Source organism: Giraffa tippelskirchi, chromosome X, assembly GCF_054371585.1.
Source record: "Giraffa tippelskirchi isolate mGirTip1 chromosome X, T2T-mGirTip1v1.2.pri, whole genome shotgun sequence".
Classification (NCBI taxonomy): domain Eukaryota; kingdom Metazoa; phylum Chordata; class Mammalia; order Artiodactyla; family Giraffidae; genus Giraffa; species Giraffa tippelskirchi.
Window position 1 is genome coordinate 98,102,399 of NC_137289.1, and position 22,449 is coordinate 98,124,847.

Genomic DNA, 22,449 nt, shown 5'->3' on the forward strand with positions numbered 1-22,449 from the left:
CATCCTTTAAGGGTAAAGCCTCCTTAGATGTATCTCCTTCCCTTTGAACCTCGATGTTCCCTTCTAAAATGTATAAAATGCATGCTTGAGGCTCATTTACCCTTTCAGAGTTCTTTTGGGTTCCGCATGCATTGAAGAACGCAGATGGGGATGGAGCATTCTGCCATTAGCATCACTCAAAGAGTTAACCCTTTAGATATTTTAAAATGTATTAATATATTTTATTTCACCTGTTCATTTACACCTTACAAAATTGACAAAAGAAGCTAAAGCAGTTTGGAAAGCTAAATAATATATGTCATGTGAGCATCAGTTAAAGCAAGGTGCAAGAAGAAATACAAAGGTGGAAATCAAACACTAACCTTTAATCAGATAGTGGAGACCAGAAGAAACCTGGTGCTGCAGTCCATAGGGTCACAAAGAGCCAGACACCACTTAATCACCGAACAACAACAGACCTTTAATCCAGGAAATGTCAGCTAAACCAGCAGAAATCATTGGGAGTCTTTCTTGCTCATCTGCTATGTAACAATGTGTTCTTCTGTAAATTTATTGCTGTGGCAAAAGGGCACTGAAAGACTGTGGTAGAGCTAGTAAAAGCAGTTTTGGGAGGAGATAATTCATCTAAGTCTCAGAGATTAGAGGAAGCCTTTTAATCAGAGCTCCAAATGTGAGGAAAGAGCTGTAATTTACTTATTGGATATATATCATATCAAGTGAGAGATACAACCCTTTTTATTTTTCCTTTTTGTCCTCTCATTCTAAAGCTGGGGGCAGGTCTCAATATTCTCTGAACTTTTTAAGTTCAACAGCGAAAGAGACAAATATCTTCCTTAGGGGGCTGAGAACTATCTGCAAATTATGTGTCCATGTAAATTCGGATTCTTTAATATTCATCTGAGTAGAAAATAAGGGGCTTTGCTGAAACCCCTTTTGATTGATGTTTGATTCTTAGAACTTGACTGAACTTTTCATCCACTGAGTTATAAAGAAACTGTATGATTTTTAAAGGGTAAGTGAAGGAAAAGAGAATCCTCCTAGAATTTAGACAAATTTCCTCTAAAACGATATGGCAGTGTTGAGTGCAAGATGGAACTGTAAGGGAAGCCTGCAGTCAATATTCCATAGGCTATAGTGTCAAACTGTATACTGTGCTCTCTTACATGTAAGCAAAGCTTTTTTTTTTTCTCTTGTTTTCTCATTCGTGGCATGTTCATACAGAAGGGTTTTATTTTCTCTTCTTTTTCCCTTGTTGATTTTGGTGATTGGTCCAACATGAACACACCCAGGGTGTTTTGAAGAAGCCTCTCCCAAATTATAAGGCAAGCCCACTTCCCCACCCTGTGGAAGTAGTCGTGTCCCTAGTGAGAAATCTGGGATCAAATTTTCCTTCCCCTCAGTGGCCAAACATGAGTAGATATTGTTAAATGAAAACTAGGACAAATGAAAAAATGTCAATACCCTCAACAGAAAATACAGAATCTCATGTTGATGTTTGACAGAAAACAATGAAATTCTGTAAAGCAATGATCCTTCAATTAATAAATTTTAAAAATTTACAAGAAAATACAGAATCATACTGAACATAGAAACAGGCATTGGATCAATGTGAACATGTCCAAATGCTCAGGTTTGGGCAGAATTTCTGTGGTTGCTGGATTAATTTCTTTTAAATGGCCATGAAACGGTAATAATTTTCCTGCCGCTAAATAGGCCATTTTAATTAGTGTGTGAGTTGAATATTTGCACTGCAAAATGTGCATAAGTAAACTTTGAAAAGAACAGGTTCTTGCATTGTAGTAAATCACAATCATGGTACTGTTAAAAGAGTGTCTGTTTTGAGAAAGGATTCATCTACTGGAGACAGGAATAGTAACCATAGTGGATATTAATAGCGCTGACAATTTGTCCTGGGTACCAGAGAAAGGTGCTCAAAGTGAGAAATGTGGAGATCTGCTAGCTTCTGCCCAGCCCAAACTTTCCACTTTCTTTCTTTCATGGGTCTTTGCTGAAGTACCAAATAAATTGGCCCCCTTTCCTAAATTTCCTATTTGTCCTATAATGACCAGAAGAATAAAAGGAAGAGCCTTGGCAGAAAAGTTGCCAAGAGTGAAATGGGTAGGCACATATTGAGAAATCCTGAAGCAGGAAGTTCATGATGTATTTACAGGATGCAGCCAGACTTGGGGAGTTTCTACATTGATCTTGCTTGTCAGGAATTTGAGATGCTCTTAGCACAGTTAAGTTAAATAGGTCTAAATTAGAGGCAACAGGGGACCTCTGAAGGGACACTGTTTTGTATGCCCTGGGGAAACAGTACTGTGCTTGTGAATGGCCTTAATTTGCAGTATTGGAGAACACTACCAAATATTAAGAACTATAAAGTTATTCATGAAGCTAGAAAAAAACTGTTACGAGTGTATATATTTTCCTAAAGAGTCTCCAACCACCTGTATCATCTCTGAAATGAAAGTTATTGGTGTCTAAAATCCACTCCCAAAGATTTATGTCCTGATTTCTGAATGTTGTTTTTTATATATAGTTCAGAGCTCCTGGTGGAGAAGTTTCTATACAACTGGCTAATGAGAAAGACATTTAGGAGACAGTTTTTGATGGGAGGTTATCCAAATTGGACGGAGAAAAAGAGTTCTGTTCTGCCTTGTGGCTTTGGCCTATTAGTGGATGCTATCTACAATGATCCTATTGGTAAATTACTAAAATTATAAAAATCAGTGAGATTGATGCACATCAGAAATAGATTTTTAAAAAGTGGCTGCCACAGTAAAACTTTCAGCAAACACTCCATTTTGTACAAAGTTCAGAGCACAGAGGCAAAAGAATGAACTCTAAAATAAGATGAAACTCTTGCCACTGATATTCTAATTATTAAAGGACTGGGTCCAAGACAACATGAGACACATCCCTGTGGGTTAGGTCAGCTGACATATGACAAAATAAAAAACCTCTTTTCCTTTGTGGGTGTCCTGAAGATCTATGGTTGGATGCTTCACAGAGCCATGCTACTGATGCTCTGAAAAGACCTGTGGCTATCTCTGATTCTGGAGGTACATGGGGACACAAAGGGACCATGGAGAAGGGTCCTGAGCATTGCCCAAGGTGTTCCAGCAGCAATCCCCACCCTGTTCAACCACCCCATGAGTGTGAGGAATTGGCTGTGCCCACCACTGGGTAGTGTTTACACTGGGCCACTATCCACTTACCAAGACAGAAAGTTCTTGCCATTGTTGAGTTACGCAGGTTATAAAGCCTCTCTCCTGGCAATAAAAGTAGTCACCTCAGGATCTACAGTTGGTGTTTTCCTCAATGTACTCTTCATGGACAAGTCCTGTTATCTCTGACCCCAAGAGTGGGTTGTGATCTGATTGTAAAAATGACCCCTCACCTTTCCTACTAACCCCAAGCAGTGAAGAATGGGAGAGTGGAATGGTCTCCCCATTTCTAAACTCAGGACTCTCACTAACCCTTGTCAGTGAATGACTGACTTACTATTGCAAGCATTTATCTTCTCAACAGTAACGCCCCTTATTGTGTTGTGCCCCACACCACAAGGTTCTCAGTGAATAAAATAAAGAGGTGTGTTAAGATGAAGCTGTGCTTAGTCACTCAGTCGTGTCCGACTCTTTGTGACCCCCTAGGGACTGTGGCCTGCCAGGCTCCTCTGTCCTTGGGGATTCTCCAGGCAAGAATATCAGAGTGGGTTGCCATGCCCTCCTCCAGGGGATCTTCCCAACCCAGGGATCAAACCCAGGTCTCCCACATTGCAGGCAGATTCTTTACTGTCTGAGCCACCAGCGAAGCCCAGGGAGTAGAGATAACAGTCTAGTCAACATACTATCTGAATCCCCAGGTATATTTGTAATCTGGCCATGTTCAACATTTGGGGACTTGGTAGATGGCATGAGCTTTTTTTTTTTTTCCAAATCCTAAGTAGGGAAGCAGAAGAGCTCCTTTATTGACTGTACCTGAACACAGAAAACAAAGTTCACTGGGAAGAGCTCTAAAATTTTTTTTCACCAAAATTAAAACCTTTAACACAAACCTGTGCATTGTTTGTAAATTCTTCATTTAAAGCAATGAGTACAGGATAGTTTTTAAAAACCCAGGTAATAAGATGTATTCAGTTATTTGAGAAAGTGAAAAAGCTAACTGAGAAGTATTACAAATTAAAAAAATATTCAAAAGCACTTCAAATACCAATAAGAGTTTCAAATGGAGTATTTTATTCACATGTTAGTTGTCTTTAACATGTACACACACACTGACACACTCTGATTGGTCTGATTGGAACAACGGTTGTCTAAGTATCCTAAAGGAAAATGAAAAATTAAAAATATTAATTTTTCATTGTTGTTATAGACAATTACATCCACATCAGTTACAAAGATTTTACTGATTCTGTTCAAGGAAGCAGAATGGAATAGGAGGAGGAAACTTGTGGATAATTCATCAGTGACATAACTGAGATCTCAACATGAGAGCTGACAAAACATGGATTTTTGCTGTGAAATTTTTCTTTGCAAAATGTGGAGAAAAGTTTGTCAATGTGCAGTAAATAAGAGAAGATGGTGAACTTTCATAGTCAATTCTCACAGTATTGTATAGGGGCATCAAGAAAACTGCTTAGTCCTTCTCTGGGACCAGTTTCAGAACTTTGCCAATTGCAATGGTCTTACCCTCATCTCTTAAAGTAAAACGACCCATCTGAGGAAAGTCTTTGAATGTCTCAAGGCAGATAGTTCCTGCTGTCCTTAAACGGGCAATGCACACTTGATCTTGCTTCACGAAGCGGGGCCGTGTCTTACTCTTTTCTCCTGATTTTTTATCTACCAAGGAGATTAAGGCTGTTATCTCAACTTCCTCAATACAAGTATGAATGTGCAGCACTGCATTATAACCTGGGCAGATGATGGACTTGTGCTCAATAATCACTATCTGAACGTCAAATGTGCGTCCAGAATGGCAAAGATTAGTAGGATCACAGAGTATGAATCCTGGAAGAATCTCTTCTTCTTCAATTCCCTTCAGTCTGATTTTAAGGTTTTCACCTGGGGCTACATAATCAGTTTCAGCATCATCAGAAAGTATTCCAAGAACTTCCACATTGTGCTTGTTTGGCATCATCACAAGCTGCTGGCCTTTAAAAATGGATCCTGATTCCAGCTTTCCCAGGACCACAGTGCCCATATCCTTGTATTTATCCACAATTGGCAGTCTAATTGGTCCATCAATGGATCTGTTGAAGTTTGGCATATTATCCAAATATGGAATGAATGGTAATCCAGTGTACCAAGGGCAGAAATCTGATTGTTCTTTAATATTTGCCCCGGTCAGCCCTGAGCAGGGCATAAAGTGAATGTCCTTTTTGGGACTAAAGCCGACTTTTTTCAAAAAGGGCACTAGCTTTTCTTTACATTCTTCATATCTCTCACTGCTCCAATTTACTGTGGGATCATCCATCTTATTAATAAGCACTATCAAATATTTCACCCCTGCCGTTTTTGCCAACATCGCATGTTCTCTTGTCTGTCCACCTTTTTCAAATCCAGTCTCAAACTCTCCTTTCCTGGCAGAGATTACCAGTACAGCCAAATCAGCTTGAGAAGCACCACCGATCATATTTGGGACAAAACTCTTATGGCCAGGGGCATCTAAAATTGTGAAATGTTTCTTTTCTGTTTCAAAATAGGCACGACCCACTTCTACTGTTTTACCCTTGTCTCGTTCTTCCTGGTTTGTATCTAAGGCCCAGGACAAATACCAAGTTTCTCTGTTTTTTTCTTTAGCTTCTCTTTCATATTTCTCAAGTGTTCTTTTGTCAACCATTCCTGTCAAAAACATGATCTGTCCTCCAATGGTCGACTTCCCAGCATCGACATGCCCAATGAATACCACATTTACGTGTTCTTTTTTAGGAGCACCTGAGGGTACGACCACAGATTTTGATTTTCTGATTTCCTCTTTCTCCATCATTTCCTGGCCACTTTCTTCTGGGGGCCCCGAATCTCCCAAGGAACTACCCCCTGGCTCAGCTTCACTTACTTCTTTATTGTGCTCCCATGACTCTTCTAAAACCATCTCCACCTCTCCATTTTCTACAACAGGTTCTGAAAGTTCCATGGTAACGGCTGAATTGGAACCTTCACGCCACAATAACTGTTCCTCTTTGGAATGTTCCACAGGTGCCCCCCGTCCCAGCCTTTTACCTTGAGGGTCGCCCGCGCCCGTACAGGTTTCATAGAAGCCGGGGGCGTCGTTCGGGGGGGTCTGCGGCTGGCTCGGGCCCCGCAGGAAGGCCGGCACGAACTCCGCGGCATGGACGTTAGGCACGAAGGGTTTGGCGTTGATGTTGAGCTGACGGCTGAAGGCCGAGCTGAGGGGCTCATGTTGGACCTCGGCGGCGGCCGCCGCCGACGCCGAGGAGGCTCGGTCCCCGCTCGGGGCCAAACCCAGTGCTTCCATGTCCACCTGGTCCCAGCAGTCGGGAGCCGAGTCGCTGCTGCTGCTGCTGCCCAGATCCATCGTCTTCAGCCCTGATAGATGCGGGGAGGGAACGGGTTTAATGGGGCAGAAAGAGCCGGCAGTGCCGCCGGGGGTGAGGCTGCAAGAGTGGGGAGTCGGGATGGGGAAGCGACACGAACCTTAGCGGCAGCGTGGAGGCAGCCGGGTGCCAACACTGCATTCGCAACTGCGGCGGCGGCAGCAGATATGGCGGCGCTGCCTCTCCTGTTGTGTGTGAGCGGATCTCCTCCCCCAAACCCCGACCACTTCCGACTCCTCCACGGCCGACCCGGTGCCGGGCGGGGATTGACCCCTAGCTGCCATCCGTATGCTCAGCCTCCCGCATCCTTAGTCCTGGCTGAGGTCCAAAAGCCTATTTTTTTTTTTTTAACGAAAATTTCCATTCATTTTTGTATACGCGCTCTGGGAGAGCGATTTGACCACAATGTAATGATTAAACCTCGACAGGCACACCTGATTTGCAATTCTACTCAGATTCTAGTGAAAATGAACATTCCTATTGAACAAATGGAGGTAGGATAGGGGTTAAAGGTTTACCCAGCAACTGAAAGAAGAAATTAGTGATTAGGGAGGTGCTCTTGAAATAGAGGAAGGTGAAGCTGAACCTTGGAAATGCGACTTTAGATCAGACATTAATTTGGAACCCTTTCCAGTGCGCTCCTCCCCCTCCCACCGCCCCCGCCCCCGCCCCCCAATAAATAAGCCTGTAACTTTGGCTGATGGCTTTCACGGTGTAAAGGTGGGCTTATAACCTATTTTCATGTAAAGCACTTGGGCTGTGTCTGCTTGGAAGAAATTCCCGATGAGACCCTTGTCCCAGTCTAGCTGCGCAACCTATAGCATTTGTGCAGGTGCCTGGACAATGGCTAGCCTGTGATGTGGTGGGTCAGATAGACAGGTACGGGACTCAGATCTCTTGTATTCTTCTAATCAACTGTATTCTGGTGTACCTTCCTCACTTACTTCCCTGGAGTACAGCCGAGGTCCACAGAATTAGGCTTCCCTCTAATTCTGGGGGCCTAGAACCTTCTTACTGCTGATACTGGGTTTGATCTTAAGAAAGAATCAGTGTCATATTGGAACCTTAGAGGTGTTGTGGGTATCAGCATAATTAAGCCAATTAAGACCTCTGAGATGGACAAAGTCCATAAGACCCTAAGCAATAGAATCTCACTCTTAGAGTTTGTAACACTTGTGCCAAAGCCTAGAAGAGCTGGTTTGTAAATTATCTTAATTTAGATCAAACTGAAATAGAAAAAAAGGTCCTGAGAAAATGTAATTTGCTAGTAGGAGATAAAGTCATATTAAGTCCAACAACAAGCCAGAATAAAAAATTCAGTTCAGTTCAGTCGCTCAGTCGTGTCCGACTCTTTGCGACCCCACGAATCGCAGCACGCCAGGCCTCCCTGTCCATCACCAACTCCCGGAGTCTACCCAAACCCATGTCCATCGAGTCAGTGATGCCATCCAGCCATCTCATCCTCTGTCATCCCCTTCTCCTCCTGCCCCCAATCCTTCCCAGCATTAGGGTCTTTTCCAATGAGTCAACTCTTCGCATCAGGTAGCCAAAGTATTGGAGTTTCAGCTTCAACATCAGCCCTTCCAATGAACACCCAGGACTGATCTCCTTTAGGATGGACTGGTTGGAACTCCTTGCAGTCAAAGGGACTCTCAAGAGTCTTCTCCAACACCACAGTTCAAAAGCATCAATTCTTCAATGCTCAGCTTTCTTCACCATCCAACTCTCACATCCATACATGACTACTGGAAAAACCATAGCCTTGACTAGACAGACCTTTGTTGGCAGAGTAATGTCTCTGCTTTTCAATATGTTGTCTAGGTTGGTCATAACCCTCCTTCCAAGGAATAAGCATAATTACATGGCTACAATCACCATCAATAGTGATTTCAAGCCCCTAAAAATAAAGTCTGACACTGTTTGCACTGTTTCCCCATCTATTTCCCATGAAGTTATGGGACCACATGCCATGATCTTAGTTTTCTGAATGTCGAGCTTTAAGCCGACTTTTTCACTCTCCTCTTTCACTTTCATCAAGAGGCTCTTTAGTTCTTCTTCATTTTCTGCCATAATGATGGTGTCATCTGCATATCTGAGGTTATTGACATTTCTCCCGGCAATCTTGATTCCAGCTTGTGTTTCTTCCAGCCCAGAGTTTCTCATGATGTACTCTGCATATAAGTTAAATAAGCAGGGTGACAATATACAGCCTTGATGTACTCCTTTTCCTATTTGGAACCAGTCTGTTATTCCATGTCCAGTTCTAACTGTTGCTTCCTGACCTGCATACAGGTTTCTCAAGAGACAGGTCAGATGGTCTGGTATTCCCATCTCTCTCAGAATTTTCCACAGTTTATTGTGATCCACACAGTCAAAGGCTTTGGCATAGTCAATGAAGCAGAAATAGATGTTTTTCTGGAACTCTCTTGCTTTTTCGATGATCCAGCAGATGTTGGCAATTTGATCTCTGGTTCCTCTGCCTTTTGTAAAACCAGCTTGAATATCTGGAAGTTCACGGTTCACATACTGCTGAAGCCTGGCTTGGAGAATTTTGAGCATTACCTTACTAGCATGTGAGATGAGTGCAATTATGCGGTAGTTTGAGCATTCTTTGGCATTGCCTTTTTTGGGATTGAAATGAAAACTGACCTTTTCCAGTCCTGTGGCCACTGCTGAGTTTTCCAGATTTGCTGGCATATTGAGTGCAGCACTTTCACAGCATCATCTTTCAGGATTTGAAAATTAGTAGCTGATTTAAAACAAAAATTTTGTTCTGAACATTTCAGGGGTAGAAAAAATTGTACTATGTCTAACACACTTGGTTGCTTGGTGGTTTCAGCCTGGTTGCCACTATTTTACTAGCTCTGTGCTGTTCCCAAGCCGCTAGATGTCAAACCCCTTCATTCTTTTTGCCTCGGGTAAAAAGACTTAATTATCTGCTGTCACTTAAAGAGAATGTGCATACCTATTCACAATGAATAGGAAGAAATACGAGGGTGAATGTGCAGAAGCAATGTGCTGGAGACTTTCTTGGGCATTCTGTGAACCTCGAATACGCTTACTAAAATGTCTTTGGGAGAACTTCTCAAGGTTTAGGGAATTATGTTCACACAAAGTTAGCAAAAGTAATGCTCAAAATTCTCCAAGCCAGGCTTCAGCAATATGTGAACCGTGAACTTCCAGATGTTCAAGCTGGTTTTACAAAAGGCCGAGGAACCAGAGATCAAATTGCCAACATCCGCTGGATCATCAAAAAAGCAAGGGAGTTCCAGAAAAACATCTATTTCTGCTTCATTGACTATGCCAAAGCCTTTGACTGTGTGGATCACAATAAACTGCAGAAAATCCGGAAAGAGATGGGAATACCAGACCATCTGACCTGTCCCTTGAGAAACCTGTATGCAGGTCAGGAAGCAACAGTTAGAACTGGAGATGGAATAACAGACTGGTTCCAAATAGGAGAAGGAGTACGTCAAGGCTGTATATTGTCACCCTGCTTATTTAACTTATATGCAGAGTACATTATGAGAAATTCTGGGCTGGAAGAAACACAAGCTGGAATCAAGATTGCCAGGAGAAATGTCAATAACCTCAAATATGCCGCTGACACCACCCTTATGGCAGAAAGCGAAGAAGACCTAAAGAGCCTCTTGATGAAAGTGAAAGAGGAGAGTGAAAAAGTCGGCTTAAAGCTCAACATTCAGAAAACTAAGATCATGGCATGTGGTCCCATCACTTCATGGGAAATAGATGGGGAAACAGTGGAAACAGTGGCAGACTTTATTTTTTGGGGCTCCAAAATCACTGCTGATGGTGATTGCAGCCATGAAATTAAAAGACGCTTACTCCTTGGAAGGAAGGTTATGACCAAACTAGATAGCATGTTTAAAAGCAGAGACATTACTTTGCCAACAAAGGTCCGTCTAGTCAATGCTATGGTTTTTCCAGTAGTCATGTATGGATGTGAGAGATGGACGGTGAAGAAAGCTGAGCACCAAAGAATTGATGCTTTTGAACTGTGGTGTTGGAGAAGACTCTCGAGAGTCCCTTGGACTGCAAGGAGTTCCAACTAGTCCATCCTAAAGGAGATCAGTCCTGAGTGTTTATTGGAAGGGCTGATGTTGAAGCTGAAACTCCAATACTTTGGCCACCTGATGCGAAGAGTTGACTCATTGTCAAAGACCCTAATGCTGGGAAGGATTAGGGGCAGGAGGAGAAGGGGACGACAGAGGATGAGATGGTTGGATGGCATCACCGACTCGATGGACATGGATTTGGGTAGACTTCGGCAGCTGGTGATGGACAGGGAGGCCTGGCATGCTGCGATTCATGGGGTCGCAAAGAGTCGGACACAACTGAGTGACTGAACTGAACTGAAAGTTAGCAATAGCAAGGAAGCAGGACAGACCAGGGACGTTTCCTTTACCTCGGTCATTTTTATTAATCATGAGAATATTAGCATAACTGCTACTTAGTATTATTTCTGTTAGAGAACAAAGGATGAATTACTTTTATAACCTTAAAGGAGAAATGAGAAATGGTGACTGGATGTCTTCACAAACCATCATCCTTGGGGTTCAGGAGAAGGCAGATATACCCGAGCAAGAAACACTGGCCAGGAATATACACAGAGACTAACCTTAGACAAAACTCTTTTGGTTTGTGTGATGGGGCAATTGTCTCTGGTGGATCTGCCTATAACTTTGAAATAGTTCATTAGTAAATGGGAGAAGTCTCATCAAAGGCTTTTTTTTTAAAAGAACGTGTAGGAAATATCTGGTCACTGCTTAATTAGTCATTTTCAACTTAATTTTTATTGCAAAATAGAGCACAAATACAGAAAATTTCATAACACAAAATTATAACTTATTGACTTAGAAGGAAAACACACTTGTAACCACCACTCAAATCAGCAATTAGAACTTTGCCAGTTAGTCCAGTAGGCCTCTCTCTACCCTGTCCAATCACAACTCACTCCTTCCACCCTTAAATGTAACCACTATCCTAACATTTATAGTAATTACCTTCATGATTTTCCATACAGTTTTATCACACAAATGTATACTCAAACACTGCAGTTCAATTTTGCCTAGCTTTTTGGATACTTTTTTTAAGTCTCTCAATCTACAGGTTCCCAATTTACCCTCCATTTTTTCACATCATTTATTCATTGGAGAAGGTAGACCATGTGACTTGTAGAGTTTTCTACATTCTTGACTTTACTGATTGTATCCCTATGGTATGGTTTAGAATATCCTTTTTTTCTGTGTATTTCCTGTATATCAATAATTTAATCTGTGACCTTGACTAGGTGTAATTTTTAAGCAAGAATACTTGAAGGGGAATTTTGAGTATTTCCATAAAGAGGCACATAATATCAAGTTGTGACTCGTTTTACAGTTAGCAAAAGTTAATGATGATTGTGTAGAGACATTACATCAATAGGGTTGTGCTTCTATCATTCTTCCTTTATTAATTGGGATACTCATTTAAAACAATTTCTTTTTATTGACAGTTTTGTTATTTTCAGGTACAAACTGTAAAAGAGAGTCAGGGAAGTGCCTGATTATTTTTCTTTGAGTGTTTTCAAAATGATAATTTGGTTGCCTACAATCCTTCACAGATGACAAGGATATTGCAAAGGGGTTTACATATATTTGATATGTTTTAAACAATTTTTCTTACTACACTTACTGAATTTAAGATGGCCCTTTATCAACCAGTGGAAGCCTCTTCAAGTTGAATTCTGAGTGGTTTTGAGACTATACTAGTAGTCCTTCATGGTTGTTTTATTATCTGGTAAGACAAAATGTACCAGACCAATTTTATATATTTCTGCCAAACCAGAAATACTGGTTCTCAATGATAAAAGGGGATGATAAAATTAGAAAATAAAATACTTATTCACTTGATTTTCCCCACCTACACGTGTATTAATAGAATTCTTAGTACTGCCATCACCAATATGATTAGAGAAAACAGATTTGTTTTTTTCCATAAGCTCTTCACATTCTCTGCTAGTGCATTATGGTTGAACTACACTTATCTGATAATAACTCACTTTTGTTGAGTGTTTCCTGGGTGCAGGTTGTATTTCAATTACTTTCTATGAATTTTCTTATTTCACTTTCCCTATCATTTTATGAATGAGGTAATCTTATCACCATATTTTACAGAGAAGAAATGGATGTTTAGAGAAGATGAGTGAATTACCCAAGATCATATAACTAGTAAGTAGTGGGGTTTGTGTTCAATCACAGACAGTACAATTCTAAGGCCATACTGGCTTGTAACATCTATTACATACTAAAAAAGGAATCAGGAGATTAGGTAGGTTTAAATCACAAAATGAGAAAAGATGGAAAAGTCTTAGATTATCTGGAGAAAATGGAAATATTGGTGAATTTTTGAGAGAAAGGATAATACAGTGAAGTTCTTTTATGAGGACATGTTTTCTTCCTGAAGTAGGAGATAACCCTGTGGAGACTGTTAAGGAAGAATGAAATAAAAAAAAAATGAGGAATGGGATAAGATTTATGATAGACTTTTGGGGGGAGGTGGCTGATTTGCGAGTGTAAAATTATTTTCTGAAGAATTCCATTTAAACAAAAGTAGTTTATACTGGGAAACATAATACGCTCAGGCTTTGAGATTTCTCTCTTTCTCCAGCATACATCTAACTGCATTAGGCAGCCTAGAGCACAAACTGAGTTTTAAGTTTCACTCAGGGTTTATGAATAGTAGCGCCAAGTGGACTGGAAGGAGAAGAAGAGGAATATATCAAGGGACTAGTGAGCACAGGATTAAGAACACAGTGTTGGATGCCTTATATTGGTTCTCTCAGCATTGGTTCTTCAAGTTCCATTCATAAATATCCCTCTCTATACTGAAGAGACTGGGAAGCAGCTTAATTCTCCATTTCCTAGAGTTTTTAACTTAGTAGGATTCCAGATGCATTTTACCTTCTGTCAGTCTGATGCACACTGATCAGATTTATTTTAGAGGCATTTTAAGCGTAGAGAGATGTAAGACGGGCATGCTGGAGTTGTGAATGTAGCTGGGGAGCTAACAATTCTGGTGGAATTTCCTGCTTCCAGGAAAGCAATTAAGATCTAACAATTCTGGTGGAATTTCCTGCTTCTAGGAAAGCAATTAAGACACCCTATGTCTAAAGCCAACACATGTACTGGAAACATCCTGATTCCCCACTCAACTGTGGCAGCTGCCCTTGGGGACCAACTTTGCTGAATGACTATAATAATCATTCTGAGAGGCCATGAATAGACCTGTATCTCCAGGCCCTAGAAAGACAGTATTTATATGCTCCTAACTCCTGAAATTAATTCCTGTGCTAATTAACATGGAATGCTTTCTGCTAACAGCAACCAGACACTGACTAGTACAAGTACCAAAAGACTGGGGTTCAAATTCAAGGCCTGCCATTTTAAACTATTTTCTTTCTTAGATATCCTTAACCACTCTGTGACTCATTTTCCTTATCTGATGAGTGGAGATGAACCCACATCCACACATACATCCTGAGGTGCTAGAGGCAAACATCATGGTGAGTATAAAGAGCCACAGGGGCTGGAATTCTAAGACACTTCAGTAACATCATCATTACTAAACACCAATATGGTAAACTGTGGGACATCATGAATGAAATGCCTGATAGCCAAACATGTGTGTAAACAGGAAGAAAATAGACTAATTTTGAGGTTAAATGGGGGGAAATATATCTCCATACTAAGGCAATCCTTAATGCTTGCAATGTCAACACCATACTCTATCCAATGTTTCTAGTCCTAGGTGAGAATGTAATCGCAAAAGAGGTTAAACTATCAAGTGGTTGTTTTCATATGAATTCACACAGACTTAATAAGGGAAATATGAAGATCTATGAAAACAGATAATTAGTCACTCAGAATTGTTCACTTTCCACCAGTGTACACAAGTGCCACAATAAAATTTAGAGAAACAGAAATAAAATGATAACTATGTGACATGATAGGGATGTTAACTAATGCTAGAGTGGTATTCATATTGCAATATATAATGTAAAAATCAACACACCATCCAACTTAAAAGTATAGAATATTGTATGTCAATTATATCTCAATAAAATATAAAATTTAATGAAGCACATTCAGCTAGAACGGAACTGCCTGATAGCTGAGTGCTGAGGTAGCCTAACCAGAAAGTAGAATTATTTGTGGGATAAAAAGTGGAAAAATATCTGTAGACATTAACATGATGGCCAACCATTTCTGCATAAGTCCCAGCATTTCCTATGTAAAGATTACTGTGATCTCTCAGAGTAATGAGATAAGGTCAAGGGGTTGTCTAATCCCCTACATTTTATTCAGCACTTCTCAGGTAGCAGCCTATACTCGAGCAACCATGGGTAGAAATAATTTACACATCCTAGACTCTGTATGCTTCATGACATCCTGGTGGTCTCTTGTGAAGCTCATTTCACAAGGACACAGGAAAGCTACCTCTTTTGCCCAAGGTTAGAAATCAGAAAACTAAAATTTGGAGAAAAGAAGGTTAGTTACCAAAGGGTCTTTGATGTGATCAAGGCCCAAATACTCTGTCCTCAAAGTACACAACCATGACTGGAAAAACCATTGAGGGGAGGAAGCTGAGTAAAGAAGCCATTGGAGATTTACTGATAAACGACTTTCACAAGAGTGCTGGTACAATGATATGGAGGAGAGAAGTGTGTCAGGGAAAGGGGAAATGTGAGCCATGCAAGGTTCCAGAAAGTAGAGCAATAGCAGATGATGGCACAGAGAAAACAGTGTGAGCAAGAATTTATGGTCATGTGGGGAAAGGACTTTTGTAAGCCAAAAAGGTAATCAAGTTCATGAGCCTAGTTGAGTCACTTGTCCCCCAAGTAAGGTACTAAATTCCAATGAAGGAGAGGGAGTCTTCATTCTTCAGTCTCCAAATGTAGTGTGCATCACACCCAAGACAGCCAAGGGAATAATGCCAGTTTCAAACATCTGGTGGAGGGATGAGCACAGTAATATAATGTTGTAATAAAACAGTCAAGTGTGGTGTCAATACACCTCACTCAGTTCTTCGACATACTTCAACCCATGTTAACTGAGCACCGGCGTTGCACTTGCCCCTGTGTGGGCAGATTCACACTATGAGTCTGCAGCATGTAGGGACAAGTTGAGTGCCAATAAGACTAACAACTAAAATGGATTAAAACACATCAGCTGTGATTAAATATGGGGTTCATAGTGGCTCAATATGTCAGCAAATCTGGAAAACTCAGCAGTGGCCACAGGACTGGAAAAGGTCAGTTTTCATTCCAATCCCAAAGAAAGGCAATGCCAAAGAAAGCTCAAACTACCGCACAATTGCACTCATCTCACACGCTAGTAAATTAACGCTCAAAATTCTCCAAGCCAGGCTTCAGCAGTGCGTGAACCGTGAACTTTCAGATGTTCAAGCTGGTTTTCGAAAAGGCAGAGGAACCAGAGATGAAATTGCCAACACCCGGTGGATTATTGAAAAAGCAAGAGAGTTCCAGAAAAACATCTATTTCTGCTTTATTGACTAAGCCAAAAGCTTTGACTGTGTGGATCACAACAAACTGTGGAAAATTCTGAAAGAGATGGGAATACCAGACCATCTGACCTGTCTCCTGAGAAACCTGTATGCAGGTCAGGAAGCAACAGTTAGAAATAGACATGGAATAACAGACTGGTTCCAAATAGGAAAAGGAGTACGTCAAGGCTGTATACTGTCACCCTACTTATTTAACTTATATGCAGAGTACATCATGAAAAACTCTGGGCTGGAAGAAACACAAGCTGGAATCAAGATTGCCGGGAGAAATATCAATAACCTCAGATATGCAGATGACACCACCATTATAGCAGAAAGTGAAGAAGAACTAAAGAGCCTCTTGATGAAAGTGAAAGAGGAGAGTGAAAGAGTTGGCCTAAAGCTCGACATTCAGAGAACTAAGATCATGGCACGTGGTCCCATCACTCCATGGGAAATAGATGGGGAAACAGTAGAAACAGTGTCAGACTTTATTTTTGGGGGCTCCAAAACCACTACTGATGGTGATTGCAGCCATGAAGTTAAAAGACGCTTACTCCTTAGAAGGAAGATTATGACCAACCTAGATAGCATGTTTAAAAGCAGAGACATTACTTTGCCAACAAAGGTCCTTCTGGTCAAAGCTATGGTTTTTCCAGTGTTCATGTATGGATGTGAGAGTTGGACAGTGAAGAAAGGTGAGTGACGAAGAATTGATGCTTTTGAACTGTGGTGTTGGAGAAGACTCTTGAGAGTCCCTTGGACTGCAAGAAGATCCAACCAGTCCATCCTAAAGGAGATCATTCCTGGGTGTTCACTGGAAGGGCTGATGTTGAAGCTGAAACTCCAATACTTTGGCCACCTGATGCGAAGAGTTGACTCATTGGAAAAGCCCCTAATGTTAGGAAGGACAGTGAGCAGGAGGAGAAGGGGACGTCAGAGGATGAGATGGTTGGATGGCATCACTGACTTGATGGACATGGGTTTGGGTAGACTCCAGGAGTTGGTGATGGACAGGGAGGCCTGGCGTGCTGCGATTCATGGGGTCACAAAGAGTCGGACACGACTGAGCGACTGAACTGAACTGAGTGGCTCTAAAGGAACAAAGACCTCTTGGTCGCTGTGATTAAGTGCTAGGAAATAGATTCATTATTTGGAAATTGAGTAAGCAGAGGCAAATAATGAAACAGTTATCCTGTGTGTGGCACATGAACTGTAACATTGGTTACCAAACCGTGGATGAGGGAAGTGTCTCATCAGAGAAGAATTTCATCTAATAAATGAAGAAGCATAAATAGAATGAAAATACCTCCATTTTCAACCTCAAATGACACAAGCACTGTAGGCAATGAGCACCGATATCTGCTCACTCTATAAAAAGAACAACCATACAGTATTCCCCTCCCAGTGGATGAATGCCACACTGCCTCCGAGCCGTTCTTGCCAAATTAGAAGACTGAACCAGAAGACAAGATCTAAACTCCAATTTGCAGGAAAATCTGGGGACAGAGGAGTGTGTTAAATGATGCCAATGGGATGAAATCAGCAAAATGCCGCATGTGGATGACTCTGTAGAGCAAAGGATTCATTTCTCGTGAGAAACAGAGAGAGCGAGAGAGGGGGAATTTTACAGAAAATTAGCAGGCATATTGAAAAACTGCAGTGCCTGAGACTAAATGGGATCCAGAATTGGTGAAAACATTAACATTTATGAGAGAGTAAAGAAGACGCGGGTTCAATCCCTGGGTCAGAAAGATTCTCTGGAAGAGGAAATGCCAACCCACTCCAATATTCTTGCCTGGTGAATCCCATGGACAAAGAAGCCTGGCAGGATGCAGTCCATGGGGTCACAAAGAGTCGGACATGACTGAACAGGCACACACACCACCACACAAGGGAAACTTTGGGCTTCCCACGTGGCTCAGTGGGGAAGGAATCCACCCGCAATGGGAGGATCTCCTGGAGAAGGGCATGATAACCCACTCCAGTATTATTCCATGGAGAATCCCATGGACAGGAACCTGTCAAGCTACAGCCCATAGGGTCCCAACGAGTCAACACGACTGAAGCGACTGAGTACAGCACACAAGGGAAACTTTACCATGAATGCTGAAGATACTAAGTGGCCATTAACTGTTGTCTAGGCATGATAAGGCTTCCCTGATGGCTCAGACTAAAGAATCCATCTGCAATGCAGGAGACCGATGTTCGTTCCCAGGTTGTGAAGATCCGCTGGAGAAGGGAATGGTTACCTATTCCAGTATTCTCCCCTGGAGAATCCCATGGACAGAAGAGCCTGATGGGCCACAGTCCATGGGGTCGCAAAAAGTAGACCATGACTGAGTGACTAACACTTTAACACTTCAGGCATGGTAATGGTATGCATTTTGTCACTAAAGTAGTCTTTTTAAGTTGTCTTTATCTTTGAGAGCTATATTATGAAATATCTGTGGATTAACTGATAAAATGTTTAAGATTTGTCTGAAGATAACCTAGAAGGGTGGGGAAATTAATAGGTTTACATGAAATAAAATTGACCAAGAGCTCATTACACTTGAAGTTGGGTAGACTTACATAGGAGTACATTATAATAGTTAACCTGTTGTGTATCAGTTTGAAAATATCTATAATAGACTGTTGTCTAAAATATCCAAATCTACAAAATTGACTAATGAAATCAGAATTTCTGGATATAGAGCCAGTATTAGAATTTGTAAAAGTTAACTTCAAATGAATTTAAGTGAAAGTTTAGAATTAAAGGTAAATAAATAGGGCCTTACTTTTTTGTTTGTTTTTTGGACATTTGTTTGTTCCTTTTTTTTTTTGTTTGCTATAAGAAGTCTGGAAGCACTTGTTTTCTGATTCATCTGCTCCAGGACATCACAGGTCTCCATGGCTTCCATTCCCCTGCTGCACTCTTTTTTGCTGGTTAAGGTGACAACCTCATGCAGTCACACAGCTGTCTTTGCAAGAGCTCCAGGCATCTCTATTGCATTCCAAGTACCACTAACTTCCTGTGCCACATCTGGCTTTCTCTGTAAAAAAAAAAAAAAAAAAAAAGCTAACACCAGAGAAGTCCCCAACACATTCTCCATATATCTCATTGGGCAGGACTTGATCACAGAGCCACCTTTAGCTGTAGAGGAGGCTGGAAAAATCATCACTTGACAAAGAGAAATGGTGTAGCCATGACTTGATTGGAGAAACCCCAAGACCCACCTGGGGACCAAACATGTTACTGCTTTGACAAAAATTAATTTTTCCTACCACAGAGCATTGGTATGAAATGCTGAGGGTAAGAAATGAACAAATCCAGTGAGAAAGGAGAAGTAGAGCTCCTAAAGCCAAAAATCAAGTCAAGGGTAAGGAATAAATATGCACTGAAGGGAATACAGTCACAGGGTTGAATCACATACACTATCCAAGCACTTTCACACTTGCTGTATTGTTCAATCCTCCCAACAATTGTGCAAAGGAGGGATGTGGCATTATTTCCTTGTTTTGATGAGGGACCAGAGCCTCCTAGAGGAAGGGAAAGATTTCTTGTTGGGGTTCTGATTGGTGGCTTCACCACACATTACTCTGCACCTCTGCCAGAGGTTCTAACAGCCACTCCCTAGCTCACCAAAATCTCTGTGGGAAATATTGACAGGGCAAGGGAATGAAGTCCACTGTTTGTTCAGCACTGTGCTGGGCATATTCCACTTCAGGAAGGGGGCATACTTTGGTTCTGGCCCTACTGTGATGGTAGATGATGCTCGCAGTTAGAGCTCACCTGGTGGCTCACAAATGCTCCTGTCCCACACTTGTCATTCTGCACACAAGGTCACAAGTGAAAAGTGTGAACATGGGAACTCAGTTACAGGCTGAGAAAGGACTTCAGGGCCTAACTCAGGAGATGTGAAGCTTGATGATCTGACCATAGGTAGAGGTGCTGCCAAGCTGATCACATGGACAGCAGGTCGGGTCACCTGTTCACAAGGCATGAGCTTGATGTATATTCATCCCATGAGCACCTGCTGAGTCCAGCCGAGCTCCTGCCATAACAGCAAGTATAGTTCCTACAAATCTTTCTTGTGCCTCATAATACCATTTCATGCCAGTAGAAAATTGCCACTCACAGAGGCAGAGTGGTTATTGTGTCAACTTTGTTCCCTTGCCATATTTGACCCAATGCCAGAATCTTGTGACCCAATTCTCCTCTGTCCTTAACCTCCATCCTTTAAGACTTGGGTCTTGCAAGATATAGATCCTGCTGACTGAACCCTCTCCTTCCCCTAGTTGAGTACGTGCCTGTGGCTCAACACCATTTGTAGACTGATCAGTTCTCACTCCATAAGTCTGTTCAGAAGAACATGGAAAGAGAGGGACTTTCCCATCATTGTGGGGAAAACTCAGAGTCTAGTCTTTGGATGTTTTAGAGATATAACATTAAATTTCAATCAAATTTTTCATATGGCATGAAAAGCCATTGAGACATTATAATACTGCAGACTTACCAGTTGACATGACATTTCCTCCTTCCTCTTAAACCCTATTACAGACTTACTAAACCCTTACTAGGAAATCAAGACACTGCAAGGTGGAAGCATTTCTGCCCACAGTAGATTCTGTAGGTAAGTAAGAACAAGGAAGTAGAACAGACAGTAGGGGGACACTTTCTTTATTAATTCTATTATATCTTGTTGATATTAATTGTTTCATGCATGTTGTTGTTCCAAGCATGTTCCATGTTGTTCCTTATGCAATAAAAGAAGCAAAGGCTTCAGATACTGAAGTGAGAAAGGAGAAGTAGTAGATTGGTGCTATTGCTGTTCATCATGTTGGGTATTTATCAGAAAAGAGTGACCTAAAAAGGGGAAAAATGGTGAACAGTTTGTTTCTACAGAGATTGAGCCTAGAAATATCTGGGGTTATTTTTCTGTCTTTCTCACCTGAGATGCTGAGCTTCTTTGATGAGGTTTGGAAGGGAGTGTACAACTGCACTGCTCTGATCTTAAAGTAATTCACCCACTGAGAAAAGAAAGGTACTATTAGAGGTCTGAGAAAGCAGTGTGGATAATTTATTTCACTTAATTTAATTCTGTGTAGAAAGTAAATGGCCTGTGATGAAAAGCCTTTTTAATTCTCTTCTGTCTGGTAGGATTCAGAACATTCTGACTCACTCATTTGTTGAAGCATCACATCCATTACTTATCAGGCTTGTCAGGAGGAGGGGAAATGCAAAATTTCCCTAAAATGTTGGAGATGTGGCTGGAAAGACATACAATGAATTATGCACATGCCTACAGTGGACTAGCAAAGGCTGCTTCTAAATTTTTCTTATCAACCCAAAAGAAAATGGAAACCTTGTTATTTCTATGCCCATGTGTCTTCTAGATGCATGCTACAAGATGATTAGCCTTGAAAACGTATGTTGAATCAAATAAACCAGACACAAAGGACAAATGTTGTATGATTCCACATATATGAAAAGTGTAGAATAGGCAAATTCATAGAGACAGTTGAAAGTAGATTAGAGGATACCATGGACTGGGTGGTAGGGTTGGGGAGATTATTGTTCAGTGTGAACAGTTCAGTTCAGTCGCTCAGTCGCTCAGTCGTGTCCGACTCCTTGCGACCCCATGAATTGCAGCACGCCAGGCCTCTCTGTCCATCACCAACTCCCGGGGTCTACCCAAACCCATGTCCATCGAGTCGGTGATGCCATCCAACCATCTCATCCTCTGTCGTCCCCTTCTCCTCCCGCCCCCAATCCTACCCAGCATTAGGGTCTTTTCCAATGAATCAACCCTTCGCATGAGGTGGCCAAACTATTGAAGTTTCAGCTTCAACATCAGACCTTCCAATGAACACCCAGGATTGATCTCTTTTAGGATGGATTGATTGGATCTCCTTGCAGTCCAAGGGACTCTCAAGAGTCTTCTCCAACACCACAGTTCAAAAGCATCAATTCTTCGGCGCTCAGCTTTCTTCACCGTCCAACTCTCACATCCATACATGACCACTGGAAAAACCATAGCCTTGACTAGATGGACTTTTGTTGGCAAAGTAATGTCTCTGCTTTTAAATATGCTATCTAGGTTGGCCATAACCTTCCTTCCAAGAAGTAAGCGTCTTTTAATTTCATGGCTGCAATCACCATCAGCAGTGATTTTGGAGCCCAAAAAAATAAAGTCTGACACTGTTTCCACTGTTTCCCCGTCTATTTCCCATGAAGTGATGGGACCAGATGCCATGATCTTAGTTTTCTGAACGTTGAGCTTTAAGGCAACTTTTTCACTCTCCTCTTTCACCTTCATCAAGAGGCTCTTTAGTTCTTCTTC

The 22,449-nt window shown here is 41.5% G+C and overlaps 1 protein-coding gene across 1 annotated transcript; it reads right to left on the reverse strand.

Annotated features, from left to right (window-relative positions):
• Nucleotides 1-4,218: 4,218 nt before the first annotated feature.
• Nucleotides 4,219-6,755, reverse strand: GSPT2 (G1 to S phase transition 2). Its single transcript, XM_081563800.1, has 2 exons — nucleotides 6,660-6,755; nucleotides 4,219-6,551 (listed from the first exon to the last, which is right to left on the reverse strand). The coding sequence occupies exon 2, from the start codon at nucleotides 6,538-6,540 to the stop codon at nucleotides 4,642-4,644; it is 1,899 nt and encodes a 632-aa protein (XP_081419926.1). The 5' UTR covers nucleotides 6,541-6,551; nucleotides 6,660-6,755; the 3' UTR covers nucleotides 4,219-4,641.
• Nucleotides 6,756-22,449: the final 15,694 nt, after the last annotated feature.